The sequence below is a fragment of the Sturnira hondurensis genome, unplaced genomic scaffold (genome assembly GCF_014824575.4).
Source record: "Sturnira hondurensis isolate 20B ecotype Veracruz unplaced genomic scaffold, ASM1482457v3 Scaffold0012067, whole genome shotgun sequence".
Classification (NCBI taxonomy): Eukaryota; Metazoa; Chordata; class Mammalia; order Chiroptera; family Phyllostomidae; genus Sturnira; species Sturnira hondurensis.
In genome coordinates, this window is record NW_028084698.1 from 1757 (window position 1) to 23439 (window position 21683).

At 49.2% G+C, this 21683-nt stretch overlaps 1 protein-coding gene across 2 annotated transcripts; it reads left to right on the forward strand.

Moving 5' to 3' along the window:
* The first annotated feature begins 8142 nt into the window (after nucleotides 1–8142).
* Nucleotides 8143–11816, forward strand: GSTK1 (glutathione S-transferase kappa 1). 2 transcript variants are annotated; one of them, XM_037060647.1, is made up of 8 exons: nucleotides 8147–8387; nucleotides 8899–8980; nucleotides 9179–9307; nucleotides 9605–9705; nucleotides 9879–9914; nucleotides 10735–10851; nucleotides 11207–11300; nucleotides 11580–11816. In XM_037060647.1, the coding sequence occupies exons 1-8, from the start codon at nucleotides 8316–8318 to the stop codon at nucleotides 11627–11629; spliced, it is 681 nt and encodes a 226-aa protein (XP_036916542.1). In that variant the 5' UTR covers nucleotides 8147–8315; the 3' UTR covers nucleotides 11630–11816. The 2 variants fall into 2 exon arrangements, with proteins under 2 accessions (XP_036916543.1, XP_036916542.1); XM_037060648.1 differs by lacking the exon at nucleotides 9605–9705 and having other exon boundaries at nucleotides 8143–8387.
* The last annotated feature ends 9867 nt before the right edge of the window (nucleotides 11817–21683 follow it).

Genomic DNA, 21683 nt, shown 5'->3' on the forward strand with positions numbered 1-21683 from the left:
AACAAACAAGACAGGGCTCATCCTGTTCTAACCAGAAATACACAAATTAAAACAACAATAACATCCTATTTCACATTCCTCAGAATAGCCAAAAACCACCATGTGTTGGTGAGGCTGTGAAGAGAGGGAAACCTCGGCACCCCTGGCGGGGTTGTGAAATCATTCCCTCCTCCTGGTGAGCAGTCTGCCAGCACTTGGTGAAACGGGATATTTGCATNACGGGAGAAAGCCCAAACGGCCAACAAACAGGACAGGGCTCATCCTGTTCTAACCAGAAATACACAAATTAAAACAACAATAACATCCTATTTCACATTCCTCAGAATAGCCAAAAACCACCATGTGTTGGTGAGGCTGTGAAGAGAGGGAAACCTCGGCACCCCTGGCGGGGTTGTGAAATCATTCCCTCCTCCTGGTGAGCAGTCTGCCAGCACTTGGTGAAACGGGATATTTGCATATGCTTTGACCCAGAAGATCCACTCCTGGGCACGTCCCCACCAACCCCTAGCTCAGGTTCAGGCAGGGACATGGAGAAAGCAGGTCCTTGCAGCACTGTTTGCAGAGGTAGCGAGTGGAAGGCACCCCAAACAGGGCCCATGGGTCGGGAAAGAGTGATGGATGGGGGGGGGGGGGTGCAGAATATTGTGCTGCAGTCGGAATCGGTGAACTAGAAGCACACACAGCACTTACATGTACAAAAACACACACACCACAGCCCTGTATACATTTCAGGAGGAGGTACTCACATCTGTGGTAATTACTAACCACAACAGCACACGTGTCTGAGAGAGCCATGTTACAGAGCAGTAAAGCCTGAACCAGTCTCTTAATCTCTCTGTTGAATCATTTTCTTCACCGGAAAAGTGGGAAATGATAGTGATAACTACTCAGTGGGGCTGTTGTGGAGATTAGCTGAGTTAAAATAAAGAGTTTAAACAACGCTTGGCCGTAAGTACTCACTAAATAGTGGTGTTATTACTAACGTCCATAATAATGAGTGGGAGGTTCAAGAGTGAGAGAGAAAAATAAAATAAAAGAAACAATGGTGGGGCTCTGCCCAGGTGGCTCAGTGGCTTGGAGCATCTTCTCATACATGGAAAGGTTGCAGGTTTGATCCCCAATCGGGGTGCATATGGGAGGCAACCAATCGATGTTTCTCTCTCACATGGATGTTTCTCTCTCTCTCTCCCTTCCTCTCTCTCAAAAAAAAATCAGCAGACATATCCTCAAGTGAGGATTAAAAAAAAACAAGGGTGGGGACTTGTATGCATAACAGTGAGCTAGGAATTGAAGGGATGGATTAACTCAACCTTCTTTGTCCCTGAGGTTAAAACACACACACACACACAACACACACACACACACACACACACACACTTCCTCCCTGCAGTTTACAATAGAGTGGGAGGTATGGAAAAGTCCAGTGTGCTGTGACAAAGGCTGTGACAAGAGAACACACAGGTGACACAAGAACCCTTAAAGAGAGACACTTAGCCCACAGCTTCATGAAAGGACCCTGGAGGGTAGGAGTCTTGGGGACAGGATGACTTAAGGCTTATGATTTGGGACCAGAGTTTGGATCGCAGTTGTGCCTCTTCCTAGTGGATACGATTTTTGGCATTATATCTCAGAGCAATGATGTGTAGAAAACACTTACTCCTGAAGGACAAATGGCTAGAACTCCAAGGTCCCAGCAGAACCTCACTATAACTTTGCCTGTGATTAGGTCTCTCTCAGGCTAGTTCGTGTCTCTCGAGGGACAATCACCAAAACTGCCTATTAATATTGACCTTAACCTGAAGGCTTCAAAACGCATCTCCACACCGGTTTGTTCCAGGGGTGTCCAACCTGCGGCCACGGGCCACATGCAGCCCGGGATGGCTATGAATGTGGCCCAACACAAAATCGTAAATTTACTTACAACGTGTGAGAATTTTTTCTGATTGCATGTTGCAATAGATTTAACATGGGGCCCAAGACAACTCTTCCTCTTCCAGTGTGGCCCAGAGATGCCAAACGGTTGGGTAGAGCATGTTGGAGAGCAGGCAGTCTTGTTCTTTCATAATCCTCTGGAATGTCAAGGTGCAGAGGGTGGTGGTTGCATCAGACCTTGGAAGGAGAAGGCACTGATGACCGTGCTGGCCCTTAAAACCAGTTGGGAGTAATTGCCAGTCAGAGAAAAGGGTTTTTTAAGCAGTTGGCTGCAGATGCCTGCAAGTCAGCCCCCAGGCCATCACTGGCAGGAACACTGTGCGGCACCAGCTGCTGCATGAAAAGGGAGTCCCCGGGCACACATGTTGAATCGGCAGCTAGAATGTTGTTTTGTCCCGAGAAGGCGGCGGCTGGTCCGAGAAAAGGGACTTGGTCACAGGAGAGTTTACAAATCCCAAGGGCACTCACGAGGCTTGTTCATTTTTCCCACAGAAGGAACACGAAAAAGAAAAAAGGCTGCAGTGGGCTGAACTCTGCTTAGGGAATGACCTTAGACGTGAGGAAGGAAAGGGACAAAACAGAAGTTCTTTCAGCCCAGTTCCCACGGGCAGAGCAGAATAACACGTTCTCCAGCAGCTTGAAACCAAAATCCAGTAGACAAGGTTCGTTCTTGGAAACTGAGCAGGACGTGGCCGCCAGAGTTTGCTGCTGAGTTCCCAGAGGCCAGCTCCAGACTGCACAGGTTCAATTCCCCCTTCCACCACTGACAGGCTTTATGTGCCACTTTGCACAAGTTTCTGAATCTCTCTGTGCCTGGTTTTCCCCACCAATGAAATCAGGACAGTGATGATAATAGTACCTACTCGAACAGCCACTTGAGAAACGGCTTGTCAGTTCCTTAAAAAGTGAAGCACAGCCCTGGCTGGTGTGGCTCAGTGGGTTGAGTCCTGGCCTGTAAACTAAAAGGTCACAGGTTCAATTCCCAGGGTAGGCCAGATCCCTAGCTGGGGGCGTGTGAGAGGCAACCCAGTGTTTATCTCTGTCTCTCTTTCTCCCTGCCTTCCCCTCTCTCTAAAAGCAAATAAAATCTTTGGGGGGAAAAAGGGGAAGCACAAACTTACCATTAGGCCCAAGTATCCACCCCCCAAAAAGGAAAACATATATCCACACCAAAATGTATATGCAAATATTCATCGCAGCATCGTTTTTATAACGGCCAAGAACCAGAAATAATCCAGACACCCGTCGACTGGATAGTGCAGCAATTTCCAACCCTTTTCATGTCATGGCACACATGAACTAATTACCAAAATTCTGCAGCATACCAAAAAATATATAGGTTTTTTAATCTGACAAAAATAGGTATAATTTTGATTCATTCACACTGAACAGCTATCATTGAGTTGGCTGTAAACATTTTTTCATTTGACAACCTAAGGGAAAGGAGGTCAGTGACCCCGACTAACTAGTCAGGTATTGTGCCCTGACCAGTGCAGCTCGGCTGCTTGGGCACCGTCCTGCAAAGTGCAAAGTCCTCAGTTCAATTCCCGGTCAAGGCACATGCGTGGGTTGCAGGTTGTCCCCTGGTTGGGTCACATACAAGGGGCAACCGACCAATGTTTCTCTCCCTGTTTCCCCCTCCCTTTCCCTCTCTCTAAAAAATGAATAAATAAATTTTAGAAATAGTCAGGTACAGCATGCTTTAAAAACTCTTGTGGCACGCTGGTTGAAAATCACTAGGTTGGTGGATAAACAAAACATGGTGCACGCGTGCAATGGAACCCTGCTCTGCAATATAAAGTGAGAAACTGCCGGTGCATGCTACACCACGAGTGAGCCTCAAAAACATCACCCTCAGTGAAAGAAACCAGATGCTATACATACAATCTATATCATATTATGAAGTTTCCTGGAAAGGCAAATCCACGGAGACAGAAAGCAAGCTGGTGGCTTCTGGTGACTAAGAGGGGAATAGAACTGATTGCGAACTGGGGCCAGGGAACTTTTTGAGCTGATGGGAATATTCAAAGACAGGATTGTGGTGATGACGGCATGGCTCTACAAATTCAGTAAAAATTGCTGCATGGTACATGCAATAGGAACATTTTATGATACATAAATTAAGCCTATTGAATAAAGCTGCTAAAAAGCAGTACTTTATCTTGAAGGGTTGTCATGAGGATTAAGTGAGTCTTTTTTAAAGATTTTATTTATTTTTAGAGCGGGGGAAGGGAGAGAAGAAGAGAGGGAGAGAAACGTCAGTGTGTGGTTGACTCTCACGCGCCCCCTGCTGGATACCTGGCCTGCAACCCAGGCATGTGCCCTGACTGGGAATGGAAAGAAGGACCCTTGGGTTCTCAGGCGGATGCTCAATCCACTGAGCCACACCAGCCAGGGCTAAATGAGTTAAAAAACATTTAGAACGGCGTCTGACAGTTACTCGGCTCTAAATGGTCTGTGTATTGACTAAATAATGAAGATATATGTTTGTGGCTGTGTGATTGAACGCACGATTAAATCGCTAACAGTTCTCGTATGTTTTTCTATACCACAGGAAGCGCTTAAGCAACGGAGCGACTGCTCTTCCATAAAATGCATTTTAAAGTTTCATACTAAACTTGAGATCATTCAGGCGGAGATGTTAAGAGGTGTCACGTGATCCAGCCACAAGCACTGCCCACTACCAAACCCTTCAGCCGAAGTGAACTTCTCTCACTTTCTCGGGACTCGGGACAACAGCACTTTCACACGTGGCTGGCTCTCGCTGGCTGCGGGGTGGTTGGCGGGCAAGAGGTGGGGGGAATCCACTTGCTCTCCCTCCTTTTGTTCAAATGCCTACCTAACCCTTACTGACTTGCTAAATCTTCATTTAGGGCCACTTTTGATCGAAAGTTTCCCCTGATTCTTTCTCATTTCCCCAGCATCCCCCCAACACACACACACACACACACACACACACACACACACACTACACACTTTACATTGAATTTGCCAACCAATGTTTTACCTTCTGACCCCCCACGTCAAAAGATAAACTGAGTTCTTGTATCCCTGAGCACTCAGAACGCACAGGGACAGGGGGGCACTGAATAAATCCTAGTGCAGTGACTCTCAGCCAGGTGGTTCTGACCCCTCACCTGAAGCCTATGGATCCCATCCCCGCACAAAGTGCCCGGGGCCCATTGTCAGTCAATGCCCCCTCCCCCTCCCAATGGGAGAAACCATTCATCTGCTGTCTGTCCGGTCTGGAAATTTAACTCGAATCATAGGATACGGAGTCCTTGGCGCCTGTTTTCCTTCACTTGGTATGTTTTATTGTCACAGTGGGGATGGAGGGTGCTACTGATTTCTAGTGGGTAGAGGCCAGGGATGCCCCTAAACATCCATCCATGCAGAAGACGGCCCCTCAGAATCAAGAAAGACCCAGGCTGGCATGTCCACAGTGCTGAGGTGGAGAAATCCTGCCTAGGGGGTGAAAGCATGAATTAATGAATAAATGAATCACTTTTGAAACTGAATTTAAAGATTGTCCTCATTGTCCTTTCAAATTCCAAAACGAAAAAAAAATCTCAAAATATTTCAATGCCCTCGTTCCTTTCCACAATTTGAAATTTATTTCTCTAATGCTATCATTTCAGGATGGGAGAAATATCAGGATTATTATGTCAGGGGCACCAAAGCGTCTGCACAGATGCCCCTTCAAACATGACCCCCACCCCAGACAGCGCACCGCTGACAGACACCTTAACCAAGGTCAGCCCTCTTCCCAGGGCAGCCCGCATCCTGTGACTGGCATATGAGGGGGTGTCCCAACTTCGGATAACTCTGCAGGGCCATCCCAGCTCCAGAGTTCCTGTGGGGCTGGCTGAGGCCTTGGTTCAGCCGGCACCAGCGTCTGCTTCAGCCCCACCCATGCTCTTTCCTCCCCTTGCCTCTCCTTGTCCCTCCCTTCCCCCAGGTGGCGATCATAAACCAACCCGATGAAGGGCCTCCTCTCTAACCTCCAGGTGTCCGCCTCCCAACTGTGACATCAGGAAATGATGGCTCAGGCTTCTAACATTTATTCTGGGGTGTGACGATTTTTGTTGTCTAAAAAAATATCATCTAATAGTGATGGAAAGATTGGTGCCAACGAACCCCTAGTGACAGAAAAGAGATCCCTGGTTGTCAGGGCATGGATGGAGGGCAGGGAGGGTGGGACAGATTGCCAGGGGACAGACAGCAGGAAACTTTGGGGGGTGACAGATAAGTTCACAACCTTCACGGTGTGACAGTTTCACAGGTGTCTGCCTATGTGAAAACTCATTAAAGTGCACACTTTAATTATGTGCGGTTAATTGCATGTCATGATACCTCCATAAAGCTACTTGATTTTTTAAAGAAAAGGAACAAAAAGAAATTATCAAAGCCTGAAAGGGAGTCTGAAAATTTAAGAAAAAATTGTGTCTAAATCCCTACTACAGCTATTTGCATTTTTCCTTTTCTTTTGTCCACAAAATATTTTGTACACATTTTGCAAGGGTAGAGTGACAGATCAATAGATTTAGTTGGAGCATCTCACAGTTCATCACAACATGTCACATGGTATGTTGTGATGAACTGTGAGATGCTCCAACTAAATCTATTGATCATATTTACCCTGATTGGCCAAGGCTTGCCTCTTTTAATATAGCACAGCACATCCAAGATTACGTCCGTGATAATGTCAACCCCTCCCCCATGTTCTAGTCCGGTTTCTCAATTGTGGGAGCTGGCACACAGGATCTCCCATAAGCCTTGGTAAATCCGTAGGAAAATGTCAGGCGTTTAGAACCAGCGATGTAAATGCTCGGTTATATCTTGACAAATATTATATCTTAAAACTGCGTTGCATGTGTTCCTACATGGCCATTCATCAGGGACGTTTTCCTTAAAGCTAAGTGAAATAAATCATGGAAATAAATCACATAAATAAGTCTCCTTGCAATGTCCTCCCCATTCTGCCAGAACAAGTTCCTAAACACAACTTCCTTCCTGTCTCAGTTTTTCTTCTTACCTTCCTCCCTCGATCCTTCCTTCCTCCCTGTCTTTCTGGACAGATAAGATAGACCCACATAGGTCAAAAAATCAAAAAGTGTTAAATACTATGCACAACAAAATTCTGTCTCATTACTCTTTCAGAAGGGTCTTCCATCAGAGAGACCCCTTGCTACAAATTGCTACAAATCTTTTGCATTCCTCACCCTGCTAGATAATGGCATTCTTCTCCCCTGCTCTGCCCCAGTCACTTAGCTTCCCTCCTCAAAAGCAACCAATTTTTAAGCAACTTTTTGTCTTGCCATTCAGCATATCAACCAGCATACAGGTCACGTGTATACCCACACACTTAGCATTTCAATCCCTAAAAAAAAAAAAATAGCAAAAATATGAACTGTTGTGCACCTTGTTTTTCACTTAATATTCAGTATATTAGGATATCATTCAATATTAATATATCATGAGCTTCCAGATTCTTTTTAAAGTTGAACAAACAGGATGGGCCATTCCTCATGGTCACTGCAATTATCCTTGTGCCGAGGTCTCAGACCCTCCCTCCACTCACTCACACAATACGTGTTCGTGTTCAAACATGTACCAGGCGCCGCGCTAAACTCTGAGAAATATAAACATAAATATAAGCATAAGTATAAACAAATATAAACGTAAACAAATACACACAGGGTCTGACACAAATAACGGCCCCTTTTTTAATTACAAAATATTTTATTACAAAACCGTAAGCATGTAATTCTGTAACGTAACAACGTCACACTCAAACAGACTACAGGACATTTTGGGTGAAATGTTCGAATTGAAACTATATATTATTACACCCATATTATTACCCTACCAACTGCACTCAAGCAGGCGTTACTTCTGCCAGATCCTGTGTGTGTGCGCGTGCCTGTACCTATACCTATATCTGTCTATATCTATCACTTCTTCCGCCGCCCCAGTGCAAAGAAGTTCATGCAGCCACCAGTCTGAGTCCTTTCATTCCTCCCAAGACTGAATGAGGTAGGGGTTATCAAGAAGCACGTCCATTTTCACGATGGGCCGGAAATGGAGGTTCAGAGAGGTTGAGTGGCTCGCGACTCCACCCCAGGGACAGGCGGCGACCTGGAGGTGCGCAGGTCACCCAGCCAGCGCGCCCCTCTAGGGACACCCCACCCACGCCGGCGCCCCGCCCGCCTGGACCTGCCGCGGGGCTGCGGGAGGTAGGTCCCCTCCGAGAGGCTGCGCAGTGAAGGCGGGAGGCGGTCCCCGGTGCAGGCCGGGAACAGGGGCGGTGTCGGGCGCTCCGGAGGAAAGGGAAAGTGCGCCACCTGGCTTCTGGCGTTCCTGTCGCTTTTCTGCGCTGCAGTATGGGGCCGCTGCCGCGGACCGTGGAGCTCTTCTACGATGTGCTGTCCCCCTATTCTTGGCTGGGTTTCGAGGTGACGCCGAGGCCGGGGACGACGAGGGCAGAGGGAAGGGCCAAGGGCCCACGGTCTCGTGCAGTTCCTGGCGTTGTCGAAAGGGCTTTAGGACAGGCAGATAGAGAGCCAGGGCTGAAGGTCACTTCGAGTTTGTAAGATGGAAACAATCGCCGGCTCCAGGCCGAACTCTTAGATCCTAACACAGCCGTTTGCCACAATGGTTTGGAAAAGTGGCAACTCCAAAAAATCAAGGAGAAAGCCGGGGCACGGCCACCTCCTAGCCCTTTCATGTCAGTTGGTGGGGGCGGCAGAACAGGATGGAAACTGTCCACAGGAGCTACGATAGAGTTCTGGGTGTGAGCGAGTTTAGCCATTTCAAGCCGAGCAATTCAGGGGCTCCGCCTAACCCCTCCTTTGCGCTCAGAGCCTTTGGCTAATCAGTTGTCCTGAAACACCTTTCCCTGTCCCGCTGCCACACGCACGCCTTCCCTCTGCACGCTGGCTGCGATCTTTGCCTCCGCTCCTGCAGATCCTGTGCCGATACAAGAACCTCTGGAACATCCACCTGCAGTTGCGCCCGAGCCTCATCGCAGGGATCATGAAAGACAGTGGTATGAAGGCAACAGCGCCCGGGGCGGGGACTTGACGAAGTGCAGATTTCAAAGGCCCAAGAGGGCTGCCCTCCAGGGGGTCTTCATGTGGGCACCAGCAGTTGGTAATTTGCCCTCTACCCCAAACCCAGGAGGGGGCCCCCAAGCCTGGGATCCTTAGGTCCCTTCTCACAAGCAAGTACAACTTTCCACTCGTAGGAAACAAGCCTCCAGCTCTGCTTTCCCGAAAGGCCCAATACTTGATGGGTGACATTAAGCTCCTGAGAGAACATATGCAGGTTCCTCTGCAGTTCCCCAAGGATTTCTTCTCGGTGATCCTTGAAAAAGGTGAAGAGCATGGGACACAGATGGGACAGCAAATGGAAGGCGGGGGTCTTGGAGTTTGTGGGGCCAAGAAGGAGGGGCGGGACGGCTAACTGCGATGAAACAAACCCTGGGAAAACTCAGCATCAAACAGAAGGTTGGGGCAGGAGGGTGTGGGAGGAGGACACATCAGGAGACGCTTGGGTGGGAGGCTGAAGGCACCTGAGTGCTGGGGGATGTCACAAGCAGGAAAGGGCAGGCAGGTCCTCCATCGGGAAACAAGCTAGGGGAGGCCTACCTGGGAGTGCCTGTGCCCCACAGGAAGTTTGTCGGCCATGCGCTTCCTCACCGCTGTCAACACGGAGAACCCAGAGATGCTGGAGAAAGTGTCCAGGGAACTGTGGATGCGTGTCTGGAACCGGGTGAGGGCAAAGCTCTGGGAGCCCTCATGGGAGACCCTGGGTGATGTGGTGGCCCTCCCCTAGGCCTGCTTCCAGACCGCTGCTCCTGCCCTCCCCTCTTGTCCACTGACCTACTGTCCATCCGCTCCTCACCTGGCCACCCCCTTCCTGGCTAAATGTTCTCTTCTTCCCAGGACGAAGACATCACGGATCCTCAGAGCCTCCTGGCAGTGAGTGTCCTGGCCCTGCGTGCACCCAGCCCGCCCCCTCCTCTCGAAGGGAATCTGAGAATAGTGGGCATTTGGGGGTGGAGAGGACATCGTTTCACTTCTAGAGGGAAGAGGTCATTGTTACTTGGGGAGAAAGCATATTTGTGTGCGAGAGGCCAGATTACTGAGAGGCTGGAACTAAGAGGACTCGCAAAAGTATATCTCAGGGTTGAAAGAGAAAGGGCAAAATTCTCCATTCAAATTTATTTGATGGACGAAGTTACTGGGAGAGAGAGGATTAATGTTAGCAACCCTTCCTCCATCAGGAGGGATGAAGCATTAGCAAACTGCCCAACAGAAATCCCACCAGGGAATTCCATGGGAATCAGAGCCCAGCCCTTGATTCAAAAATTTAAAAAGTCCCACAAGATATTCAGGGAATCTGAGGAGTGGGAAGGCAAGAGCCCCAGACTTAGCATCAGAGGCTCAGACTTTCGCTTTGGCTCTGCTCCTAACAAGCTCTGTAAGGGTGACCCAGCCGGGCACCACCTGGACTTGTCTCCTCATTGGTTCCAAAAGAGGTCAGGAGCCTTCCCTAAAGCGCCCTCTGGTGGTAGGTTTATGCAACTATAACTCTTTGCCACCTACTTTTTCCCACCAAACTCAAGATTTTTGAGGAGGAAAATAGCCCCTCTTGGCAAGGATAGTCCTCCGCTTGTGGGAAGGTAAAGGCCTTGCCAGGAGAACTTGGGGACAGAAAGCAGGAAGGCCTGCGTTTTCTCCCGAGACCCCCTCTCCCACTAATAGAGACATGGTCTTGTTCCCTGTCACATCCCCGCAGGCCGCAGAGAAGGCCGGCATGTCAACACAACAAGCCCGGGGACTTCTGGAAAAGATCTCAACCCCACAGGTGAAGAACAAGCTCAGGGAGACCACCGAGGCGGCCTGCAAGTATGGGGTGAGCCACACTTGATGAGTGTCCCCAGCCCCAGTGCGGAGCAGAGTCTGAGGGTCTCCACTGGGTCCCCACGCTCCTGTCCAAAAGCTGCTCCCCACATGAGTCCTCCGTAGCTCTCCCTAGGACCTTCCTCTCCCTCCCTTCCCTGAGTCAGGGAAAGGAAAAGGGGGAGAGAGATGGTGATAAAGGACAGGGCATCCGAGAGTTGGAAGACTCTTTAGAGCCGAGGCGTCTCTTATCAAACACCTCCAGTCTGTTTGCTTCTGGGACCTCGGAGCAGTGTTGGCTCATAGCCTTCAACCCCAGCCTAATAAACTGAACACCTTCCTCCCTGCACTTGTACTGCTTTCTCTAGGCCTTTGGGCTGCCTGTCACCGTGGCCCACTTGGATGGCCATACCCACATGCTGTTTGGCTCGGACCGGATGGAGTTGCTGGCACACCTGCTGGGTGAGTGACAGGCTCACACTGAGCTGCCCTTGACCCCAGTCCCACTGATATTATATCGCTGACCAGAAGGACAGATTCAGAGCAAAAAATGCTCTTGGCATTTCCCACAGGGAAGCCTTACACAGACACTGGTGCTTGAGGTCAGATGGGGAAGGGTCGCCTTCCCTGCCACAGGAGAGAAGGACGCTTCTGTACCTGGCAGCCAAGCACAGCTCTTCTGAGGGAACCCCAGGGGGCTCGTGGAGTCCACCTCTGACATGCACGGTTTTCTCCATCCAGGGGAGAAGTGGATGGGCCCTGTGCCTCCAGCCGTGAATGCCAAACTTTAAGGATGCCCTAAGGAAGCAAAACCATGTGCTCACCCCTGCTCCACGGAGGGGCACCGGGATGGAGACTCCTCTGTGGCCCTGGCTGGGGTGCATCGTCTTCGTGACTCTCACGGCTGCTCTTCAGTGCCTTGCAAGAGCCCCAAACTCCGCCTCCCCTGGAATAAACCAAATGCCACTGATGCAGCAACTCTGGGTCTGGGTCTTCTGTGGTGTTTGCGTGTTCTTGTCCCTATGGTCACATGCTGTCTACTCCAGGTGTGGCAGAGGAGAAGCTCTGGCTGGGTCCCCAGCTCCCAGCCCACCTCGGGGAGTCCCTCTTTTTCTTCTACAGAAACTCCCCAGGGCTCTCTGCCGGGGACACCAGACTGAGGCAGATGGATTTCGCAAGTGTGCAGTTTGGCACTTACTGTCTTCCAACCAGCCACAGTGTCTGAGATGGAGCTGAAACCTAGGCCCCGTGGGCGTGAAGGCTGGAGGGAACCAGAGTGTGGCTGAGCCTGCGCCCAGATATTTAAACCAGGTCCAGCTAGGCTGACCAGTAGAACCAGAGCAAGGCAGCACAGGGAGAGCACCTGGCATGGCCTTGGCCTGGGGAAGTGGCTCATCTCATAGTTCCCTCCTGTCACCCAAGGACAGATCCCGAGAAAACCCCAGGCCTCCCCCTGCGTATTATAAGCCTGCTGCTCTCATACAAACCTGTAGCTTTGCTGCTCCCCCTGTGATTTATCCAAAGCCCTGGCTCTATCTGTGCCCTCTGTGCAACAGTCAGAATGCCTTGTGTTTCAACAGTGCTTGGACTTGTTTGAGGAGACCCTCCATTCAGAAGCCGAAGCCACATGTGGGCGCCTAGTGGGAAGCAGGTGCTGAGCCCACAGCAGCGAGGCTCCCTTGTCCTCTCCCTCAGCCTCTTCCTCGCCTCACACCCACTTTCCACTCTTGTCCCCGATCACATTCTCTCTCCCTCTTCTGTCCCCTTTTTTCCATCTTTCCGGCATGTTCCAGGTTCCAGGTCGTCCTTGCCAGGCTTATCTGAAGTGATGCCGGAAATACATCTGCAAAGAAGCCCTCTCTCCTTCGGGCAGATTTCATGAGATGCTTGTCTCAGCATTATTTGTGACATCAAATAACTCAAAAATAACAGTAGGAGGGGACTTGAATAGGTTATTGTATATCTAAGATGTAATGTTTCATAGCCATCAAGAACTGTGTGTCTGAGGAATTATAAAGAACATTGGAAATCTTAGGATATGATATTGATGGGGGAAAACAATGAAACTATGTATTCAGTAGCATGATGTCAGCCCTGGCTGGTATGGTGCAGTGGATTAAGCCCAGGCCTGTGAACTAAATGGTTGCAGGTTCAATGCCCAGTCAGGGCACATGCCTGGATTTCAGGCCAGGTTCCCAGCAGGGGGCGCGCTTGAGAGGCAACCACGCATTGCCATTTCCCTCCCTGTCTTTCTCCCTCCCTTCTTCTCCCTCTAAAAATAAATAAAATCTTTTAAAAAATAGTACAATCTCAGTTACGTCTTTTTTAATTTAAATTATTTTATGGTTCGGTTGCATTTGTCCATATTGTCTTCCCACCTCCTCCAAACCCACCTCCCTCCCTTGCTTCCACCCTCCCCCTTGGTGGAAGCAACGGAGGTTCAATTATGGTTCAATTATGTCTTGATACATTAAAATATATTACATTCCAGAGGACGTTAACATACTAACCCTGGAATGAAATACGTCAAAATGTTTCTATTGTATTTGCCTACCTTTTTAAATGATCATTTATTGTGGTAAACAAATGTACACTTAAAGGAGTAAAAAAAACAGAATTTGTAGACTCACCTTTGGGTACAGTTGTGCATTCTTCCCGTTGTTTTCTAAACCTCTCCATTGCTTAACTTAATCCTAAATCTTATCACAGGTTAACGTGGGATAATCTCTTATCCCAGCTGCATCCTCCCCAGATCTGCCCAGTCACCTTCGAAGACCAGCACCCGACGTCCCTAACCCCAGAGCAGAGCTCCATGTTCTCTGGAGGAGGGAGACGATTTAGACTTATCCTTACATTCATGATCTTGATAATAATTTCTGGAAAATGTCAGCCAAATGGAATCCAACGTGAATGTTGTGGTCGGAGTTTTCCCAAGACGGGTTAAGTAGGATACGTATCCATATGTAGAGAAATCAGAAGAGATTGTGGTTCAAGGGGCTGAGGACTCCCACGGTCTACCGTCTGCACTTCCAGTGGGGTCCACAGCCCAACAACCCAGAGCGCTGATGTCCGAGGGCAGGAGGGATGGATGTCTCAGCTCAGGCACACTCACCCTTCATCTGCCTTTGTGTTTTGTCCAGGCCGGCAGGGGACTGGGTGATGCCCACCCACGTGGGTGAGGACCATCTCTACTGTCTATCCCTTCGAACGCTAACCTCTTCTGGAAGCACCCTCCCAACACACCCAGAAACCATGTTTTACCAGCTGCCCGGGCATCCCTGGGCCCAGTCAGGTTGGCGCATAAAATTAACCCACAAGGTGAGAATGGAGAAAGCCCCCAAAAGCAGATGTGGTTTTTGTTTTTTTTTTAAGTAAAGGAGTATTCTGTTCTTCTAATCTAAAGAGAGTTTTATTCTTAGGCTTCCTTCCTTCCTCTCCTCCCCTTCTGATCGAAAACTGTAATATCATATAAAATCTGCGATTGTGTCAAAACCCAGAATTCAACAGTGACCACTTTCTGGCATTACAATTTAAACTCCAAGCTTACAAAAAGCACGACTTCTTAGGTACAATCCCTAGACGTGACATTTTTCTACAGAGCCAAAGTGCAAGTCGTGATTGACAACAACCGAAAGCTGTGCAGTGCATGCGGTTAACAGAACAAAACAAGGCGAAGTGTCGAGTGAAAAGCGAAGTCTCCCCTCCGCTTTTCCACTCCTATTTCTGTTCTTCTGTGGGTGTGCGTATCCTCCCAGAAATGTCCATCTTCTTTAACGCGCAGATGTCAGATGTAATGAGAGAGACGCTACACCCCCTTCATCCGTCTCCCCAGGGGTAACATCCCGCGTAACTACAGTCCAGTAACACAGCCAGGAAACCGACTCGGAAGGGAGCCGTCAACCCGCCTCAGATTTTATACCCGGTGTCACAGGAACTGTTTGTGTGTCTGCACTTTGGTTCCACGTAATTTTATCACCTGAACACCATGCGGCCACAAGCACAGTCAGAATGCAGAACATCCCCAGCACAAGAGCTTCTCAGGCTCCTCTTTCTTGCTACAGCCACCTCCCTCCCTCCCCACCTCCCTCAGGCCTGGCAAGCACTAAATCCTTCGTAGAATTTTGTCTTCCAAGGGTGCTGTAGAAATGGGGTCTGTTCAGCTTGCTTACGTTCAGCGTAATTCCCTCCAGGTCCATCCAAGGTGTTGACTAGGTTGTGGTTTGTTCCCATTCATTGCTGAGTGTTTTTCACCATAGGAATATGCCAGTCTGTTTCACTTGCTGAAGTTAAAAACAACATTTGGGTTGTTTCCGGTTTGGGGCTATTAACAAATAAAGCTGCTATGAACATTCACGTCCAGGGTTTTGTGTGCACGGAAGTTTTCGTTTCTCTGGGGTAAGTGCCCATGGGTACAATTGCCGAGTGGTGAGGTAAGTGCATGTCTCGTTTTGTAAGAAACTGCCAGACTTTTCCAGAGTGGTTGTGCCATTTTACCTCCCCACCGGCAATGCCTGAGTAACCCAGTTTCTCTGCATCCTCACCAGCATTTGGTGTTATTACTATTTTTTTATTTTTGCCTTTCTGATAGGTCTGCAGTGGTATCTCATTGTGATTTTCATTTGCATTTCCCTAAGGACTAATGACGTTGAACATCTTTTCCTGCAGTTATTTGCTATCTGTGTGTCCTCTTCAGTGAAATATCCATTAACGTCTTTTGCTGGTTTTCTAATTGGATTGTTTCGATAAATGTCCATATTGGTTTTAATAATAAGTTTTAAAATATATATACACAAACTGTAAGAACTCATCTTTGGGACAACTGGGGGAAAATAACATGGGCTTGGGTATTAAGTGATAGTAAGGAATTAATGTGAATTTCGTTAAGTGTAATAGTGACGGGGCAGCTATACACAAAAAACATTCTCATTTGTTGGAATTACATTTTGAAATATTTAGGGTAGAGGTGGCAGGATACCTTTTAAAAGATGGGAGAACCTTGGCTGGTATGGCTCAGTGAACTGAGCACTGGCCTACAAACCAAAGGGTCGCTGGTTCGATTCCCAGTCTGGGCACACGCCTGGGTTGTGGGCCAGGTCCCCAGTAGGGGGCATGAGAGAAACAACCACACATTGCTGTTTCTCTTCCTTTCTTCCTCCCTCCCTTCCCCTCTGACTAAAATAAAAATAAAAAGTAAAAAAAAAAAAATGGGAGACGTGGAAGGAAGAGATGAAACAAGAATGGCAAAATGTTAGTAATTGCTGGTGTGTGATGCCCATAGAGTTCATTTTACTATCCTTTCCTCTTTTATGTGCCTTAGGATATTTCCAGAATAAAAATGTTTTTAAAAGGTAATGTAATAAAATGTAATTCTGCAACAGTACATATTTTCACTATATCCCCAAGTGCCTCGCACACAAGGTTGGCCTCAAGGACTTGTACCCTGTGCACTCACGTAAGGCTTCACAACCACTTCAACGCCCTGCCATTGCTGTCTTGAAATCCTTCATGACTGTGAACCAGGGACCCTGCGTTTTCATTACATGCTGGACCCCGCAAATTACGTAGCTATAGCTGATGCTGTAAGCACCTAACACAGGCTGAGTAAATGCTTATCAAGTGAACAGAAGAAAAAAGGGGAGAGGAGGGGAAAAGGAACAGAGATAGCAAAAAAAGGAGATAACCAGGCGAAAGGAGAGACAAAGTACCAAGTAGAAAGGCCGAATGGATTTTCCAGGGCAGTGTGCTGTTGGGGAGACAGGGCGGTTCAGAGAAAAGGAGCAGTCCAGTTGACGAGTTTGGGGCCATGGTTCATCACTCTCCTTCTCGGGGGAATCACCGCCACAATGCCCGGGTAGAAGCAAAGGCGGAAGCAGAAAGAGGTAGCCACTTAGACTCCAGGGTAAAAGGACTGGAGGCCGGGGGACCAACTGGACCACTGCTCCTTGTCTGTCCCGGGCCCTTAATCCAAGCCTACACTGTCCCTGCAGTGCCTTTACAGAGGGGTTGGGAAAGATAAAGTCCTTGGCTTGGAGTAGACACTCTTCTGGCCAAGCCAAGTTCGAGGCTGTGGCTGGGTCAAGCCGGTGCCAGATTAGAAAAGACTGGGAGAGGCAGGGGGCAAGGGTAGAAGTAGGCAACTGAGGGGAGGATCAAGGGATCAGAAGATCATGAATCATTAAATCAGTAAGTATTCACTAATTACCAATAAATGGCAGAACAAGTACACACTGCCTCCTCCCTGCCCAGTAATGAGAGGATGTGCAGGAGTGCACACCCTCCCACTCCTTGCCCAGGACGCATTCCTGATCCTCACCCTTCTCAGCACAAAGTCTCTCCTGTGAACCCCAGCAGCCCTTTGTCCCTTTGCTCACAGCATTTGTCACTGTGTACCTTGTCTTACAGTTAGTTCTGCACATGTCTTTCCTTCTCCCAGACCGTAAGCTCCTCGGAAGTGAGATTCCTACGGGATCTACTGTATACACCTCAGAGATCCTCAAAGTATCCACACATAGCAAGTGAGCGATAAAAAAAGCATTGGCCCGGCCCTGGCTGGCATAGCTCAGTGGACTGAGCGCAGGCTGCAAACCAAAGGGTTGCTGGTTCGATGCCCAGTCAGGGCACATGCCTAGGTTGCAGGCTAGGTCCCTAGTGGGGGCCATGTGAAAGGCAACCACACTCTGATGTTTCTTGCTCTCTCTCCTTCCTTCCCCTCTCTATAAATAAATAAATAAAATCTTTAAAGAAAAAAGATTGGTCCGAGGGTCAGCTCAGGCTGAAGGACGGTTAGCCACCGCTGCCTCTGCAGAGGACAATCGGCAAACTCCCCCCCGAGCTTTTGTATTCAGGAATTCAGACAACACACCCTGAGAAAAGGTGTGGAGTCTCTCCTTCGTGCAGAGTGCATTTGTCACAAACGTGCCCAGTCAAGAATTCCGGATCAAGTGTTTCAACCTCCACCTGCAGATCATGCAAAATACGCTGGGGGATCCACAGCACCCCCCAGACACTGCCAATCGTTATCAGAATAAAAAGCCCAGAAACATGTCCACCTGGGCGAAAGACGGAGATGCTTGGACTGGAAAAAGCGCATAGTCCCCAAGTTCACAAGATCATTCTTTCGGCGACTGCAGAGTTGAAAGTGGTTAAACGTTCCATAAGATCCAGGCCCTGGAGGCTGCCACGAGGACTTCCCACGGAGGAGGACACAGTCCGCCTGCCTCCGGAGCACTGGGGACTTAGTAGTCAGTGCTGTGGCACCCAAGCCCCTCACACCGAGAAGCAGTTAAGTCCTACTGCCAGGGCAGTTTCGGATGAAAAGGTGCACATTGTTTTTATTTGAAGACAGTGAGAAAGTGTTCTCACTTCTCACTCATGCTCCAACCAGCGGAGCCACACTGGCCAGGGCACCAAACACCCTTTTGGAAGAAGTCACCGGCACATCAGGCTTCCAGAGCCATTCAGCGAAAAGTACTGCCTTTGACAATCAGTCTTATTGAGCTCACGAAAGATAAGTATCCTGATACAGAGCCTGAGATCTTAATTTCCTAATCTTGCCTTGTGGGTCTAGAATCTTATTTCATTCTCCGACATTCCCTTTTGCGGCCTTTACCGTCTGAAGATCAGCCTTTTCTTAAGACTCCAAATGATGGGAAAATCACATCTGTCCACTTCTTCAGGGAAGGCCAGAATAACTATCTGAGAATGTCACAGGTATGCTGTTGAATTTATCACTACGAAGGCAGCCTAAAGGGTGTCCAGAGTGGGCTTACAAAGTGGGTAAGAGCCAGGGTTCTGGACTGAGATGGCAGGTTCAAATCCTGACCCAACCCTCAATTTTTCTCAAGTTTCTCACCTCACCCATAAAATGGACGCAATAACAGTGGCCCTTATTATGTTATACATATATTGTTACTTACTTTGTGCGAGGATAATATCCAACACTGTGAGCAGTGCGCACAAAATACTGCATACATGTCGGCTACAAGTATAAAGCAGGTCCACATTCAAAAACATGAAAGCAGAGAAACAGAGTCTTAGAGACATGCGCACTAGTAGACCTCCGTTCCCCCTCACTGGACGGAAGTCTGTTGATTTTCTCGGCCTCCCCCCTTCCCCCTGTCTGCGCACTTCCCTTCACCACCCTCCCCACAAAGGAAGTAGGCAAGTAGAAATCGGACTGGCAATTGAATTGGGTGGTGCATTCATATTCTGCTAAGGATACTAAATTGGTAAAGAGAAGAGAGAAGCGAGAACTTTGAGAAGCAATTTGGCCACGAGTATTCAGGGCAATAAAAACGGTCCCATTGCTTGTCTCAAAAATGACGCTTCTTAGAATTCAGCAGGAGGAAATAATCCAAAAAAAGGAGGAAAAACTACATGTTACAAGATGGATGCAAAGATGGTTCAGTGGAAATTAACCTCACAGGGTAACCTGATCATAAATTCCTCACTGGGCAGGCCACGGGGGTAGTCACGTGCCAGGCCTACAACCTCTTCAAGGGAGGTTCTTCAGCTCCTCTGCAAGGAGCTGAAGCCAGTTCTCGGTGCATCCAGGCTAAACACACCTTTGAAACACCCGGAGTAATGCCCCCGAAAGACATAACCACCCTCGAAAGAGCACGGAAACTTAAGTATCCCGTAACCCAATCCCTGCCAGCCTTGCTTTCTCCCACCCCATGGAATCTTCCTTATGTCCCCTTCCTTAATTTCCAACTTGCAAAAAAAAACCCCGCAAGACTCTCCTTCTCCTGAGAATTTTAGTTCTTGCTTTTCAGCAATTGTCCATTTTGGCTCAAATAAACTCTTAACAAAAATTTTCTACAGGTTTAGACGTTCTTATGTCTACATTTGTTATACACATCAACGACTGTCGGCGGATTTCCTTCTATCAGTATATTAACTGTAGGTTGAAATTCCCCTGATCCCAGCCGCATGTTTCCCATGTGAGCTGAATAGTAAGGAAACCGGTGGAAATGAAATAACCAGCTGTCCTCCCACTCCCCATTCCCACTTCCTACAGAGACACACCTTGTTCACACAACCACGGGCTTCCCGACGTCTCCTCCCGGGCCTCTCAGTCAGTCTGGGACAGAGTTGCATCCTCATCACCCTCATCATCGGCATTCCATCTCTATACACACAGGCATACCGCTCTAGAAACACTTCTTCTTCCTTCTCTCTCTCTCTCTCTCTCTCTCTCTCACACACACACATACACACACACACACTGTCTGCTGCAACAGCTCTGGCTATGCCCCTGCAACTGTCCTTGAGATCAGATTTGTGCCCTGTTATCTGCCAACCCCCTCCACTTGTCCAGTGAGGCAGAGTCCCTGAAGTCCCTGAAGTCCCTGAAGGCAGAGCGTCCAGCCTTGTCTATCCTTCTGAGTCCCGAGGACAAAGTGTGCCTCCAGCCACTCTGCTCCTGCCGGCACCCGCCTCACCGATTTACTGCCTGACTCACAGCCGGAAAGAGTGGGTCCCGGATCTCCAGTGTGTGTGGTGAGACCAGGCAGCCCAGCAGCCTTCCAACAAAGTCATTCAACTATGTTTACTGAGCCACCTGCCTTGTGTCAGGACAGGCCTCACTTGCAGGGATTCAGAGATGATGGGAATTAATCACTCTCCAGGAGAAACTCACTTTACCGTAGAGGTAAGGTGTGGAAACAGAAAATTACCATATAAACAGGTACAGGCCAGGGCAGGGGTAGGAAGGAATGCTGTGGTTACAAAGCAAAGACAGCCTCCGTGGCAGGCATCCCCTTGGAGGTGGCTTTTGAAGAATCAACCGTTAACCGTGCCAAGAGGCAAACCCACGAACTCCTCTTACAGGTCTGCGGAAAACGGTGAGTTCACGGCCAAGCTACTGCAGCGGTGGAAGCAGAACACACCATTCCAGGCCCTCAACGGTGCTCAGTCTGCAAAGCACTATGGGATCACTGAGACTGAACAGACTGTGATCTCTGCCCTCCGCCCCCTCCCCCCGGGCTCAATGTGTATTCTCTAAATATGAGGCAAACTGCTCTTAGTATATAACAGGCACCAAGAAGAAGGGGTATGGACAGGTGAGTTTAACTCTGGTCCCAAGCACAAAGATCCCAGGGGTGGGGAGGAGGAGCACACTCATTAAGGCGCTCTGTGTGGGGGGGAGTGGGGAATGGAGTGACAAAAAATTAAAGCGGGGCTGTAGGAGGTCAGCCCTGAGGAGAAAGAGGGTAAGGGAAGCCTGGGCAGGCACTGAGGGACTGGGGCCAAAGAGAGGGTGGGGCCAGTGGGCTCCACCTCCTCCCCGCCTCCCACTTTCCCTACGACCTACTTTCTTTGGCCTCTGGTCCAGACAGGTGAGGTAGGAACGCCTAAGGCTGCTGAGAGGTGGCGGGAGGGTCCTGGGATTGGAGCAGGGGTGTCAAGAGTGGGTCTGGCCCCTTTGTAGGGTCTGTGCGTCCCTGCCGTGCAGGTTCAGGGAGCGCCTGAGGGGCTGGCTCTGGGACCCTCCCGCCTCCGTGTTGCTGCGGTGTTGCAAAGGCAAGAAGCCTTCTCCCCACCAACCTCCCAGCCCCCGCGGTAATGACTCCAGGCCAGAAACTCGAAATCTGAGTCAGAGTCGGCAGAGGGTGGAGGACCCTTGCGGACGCGGGGTGTAGACTGCCAGGAGTTATCTGGCTTCTGTCCCTGGCCCTAGGCATTGGTAAGACTCTCTCTCAAGTAGCTGTGGCCCTGGGGCTATGTTGTGTCTATGTGTGTTTTTTCCCCCCATCCGGAGCATAGACTGACTGCAGGAGATGGGAAGATGGGGTCAGACTTGGGGTAAGTGGTGCTCCCTCCCCCCTGCTCACCCCAACAGGA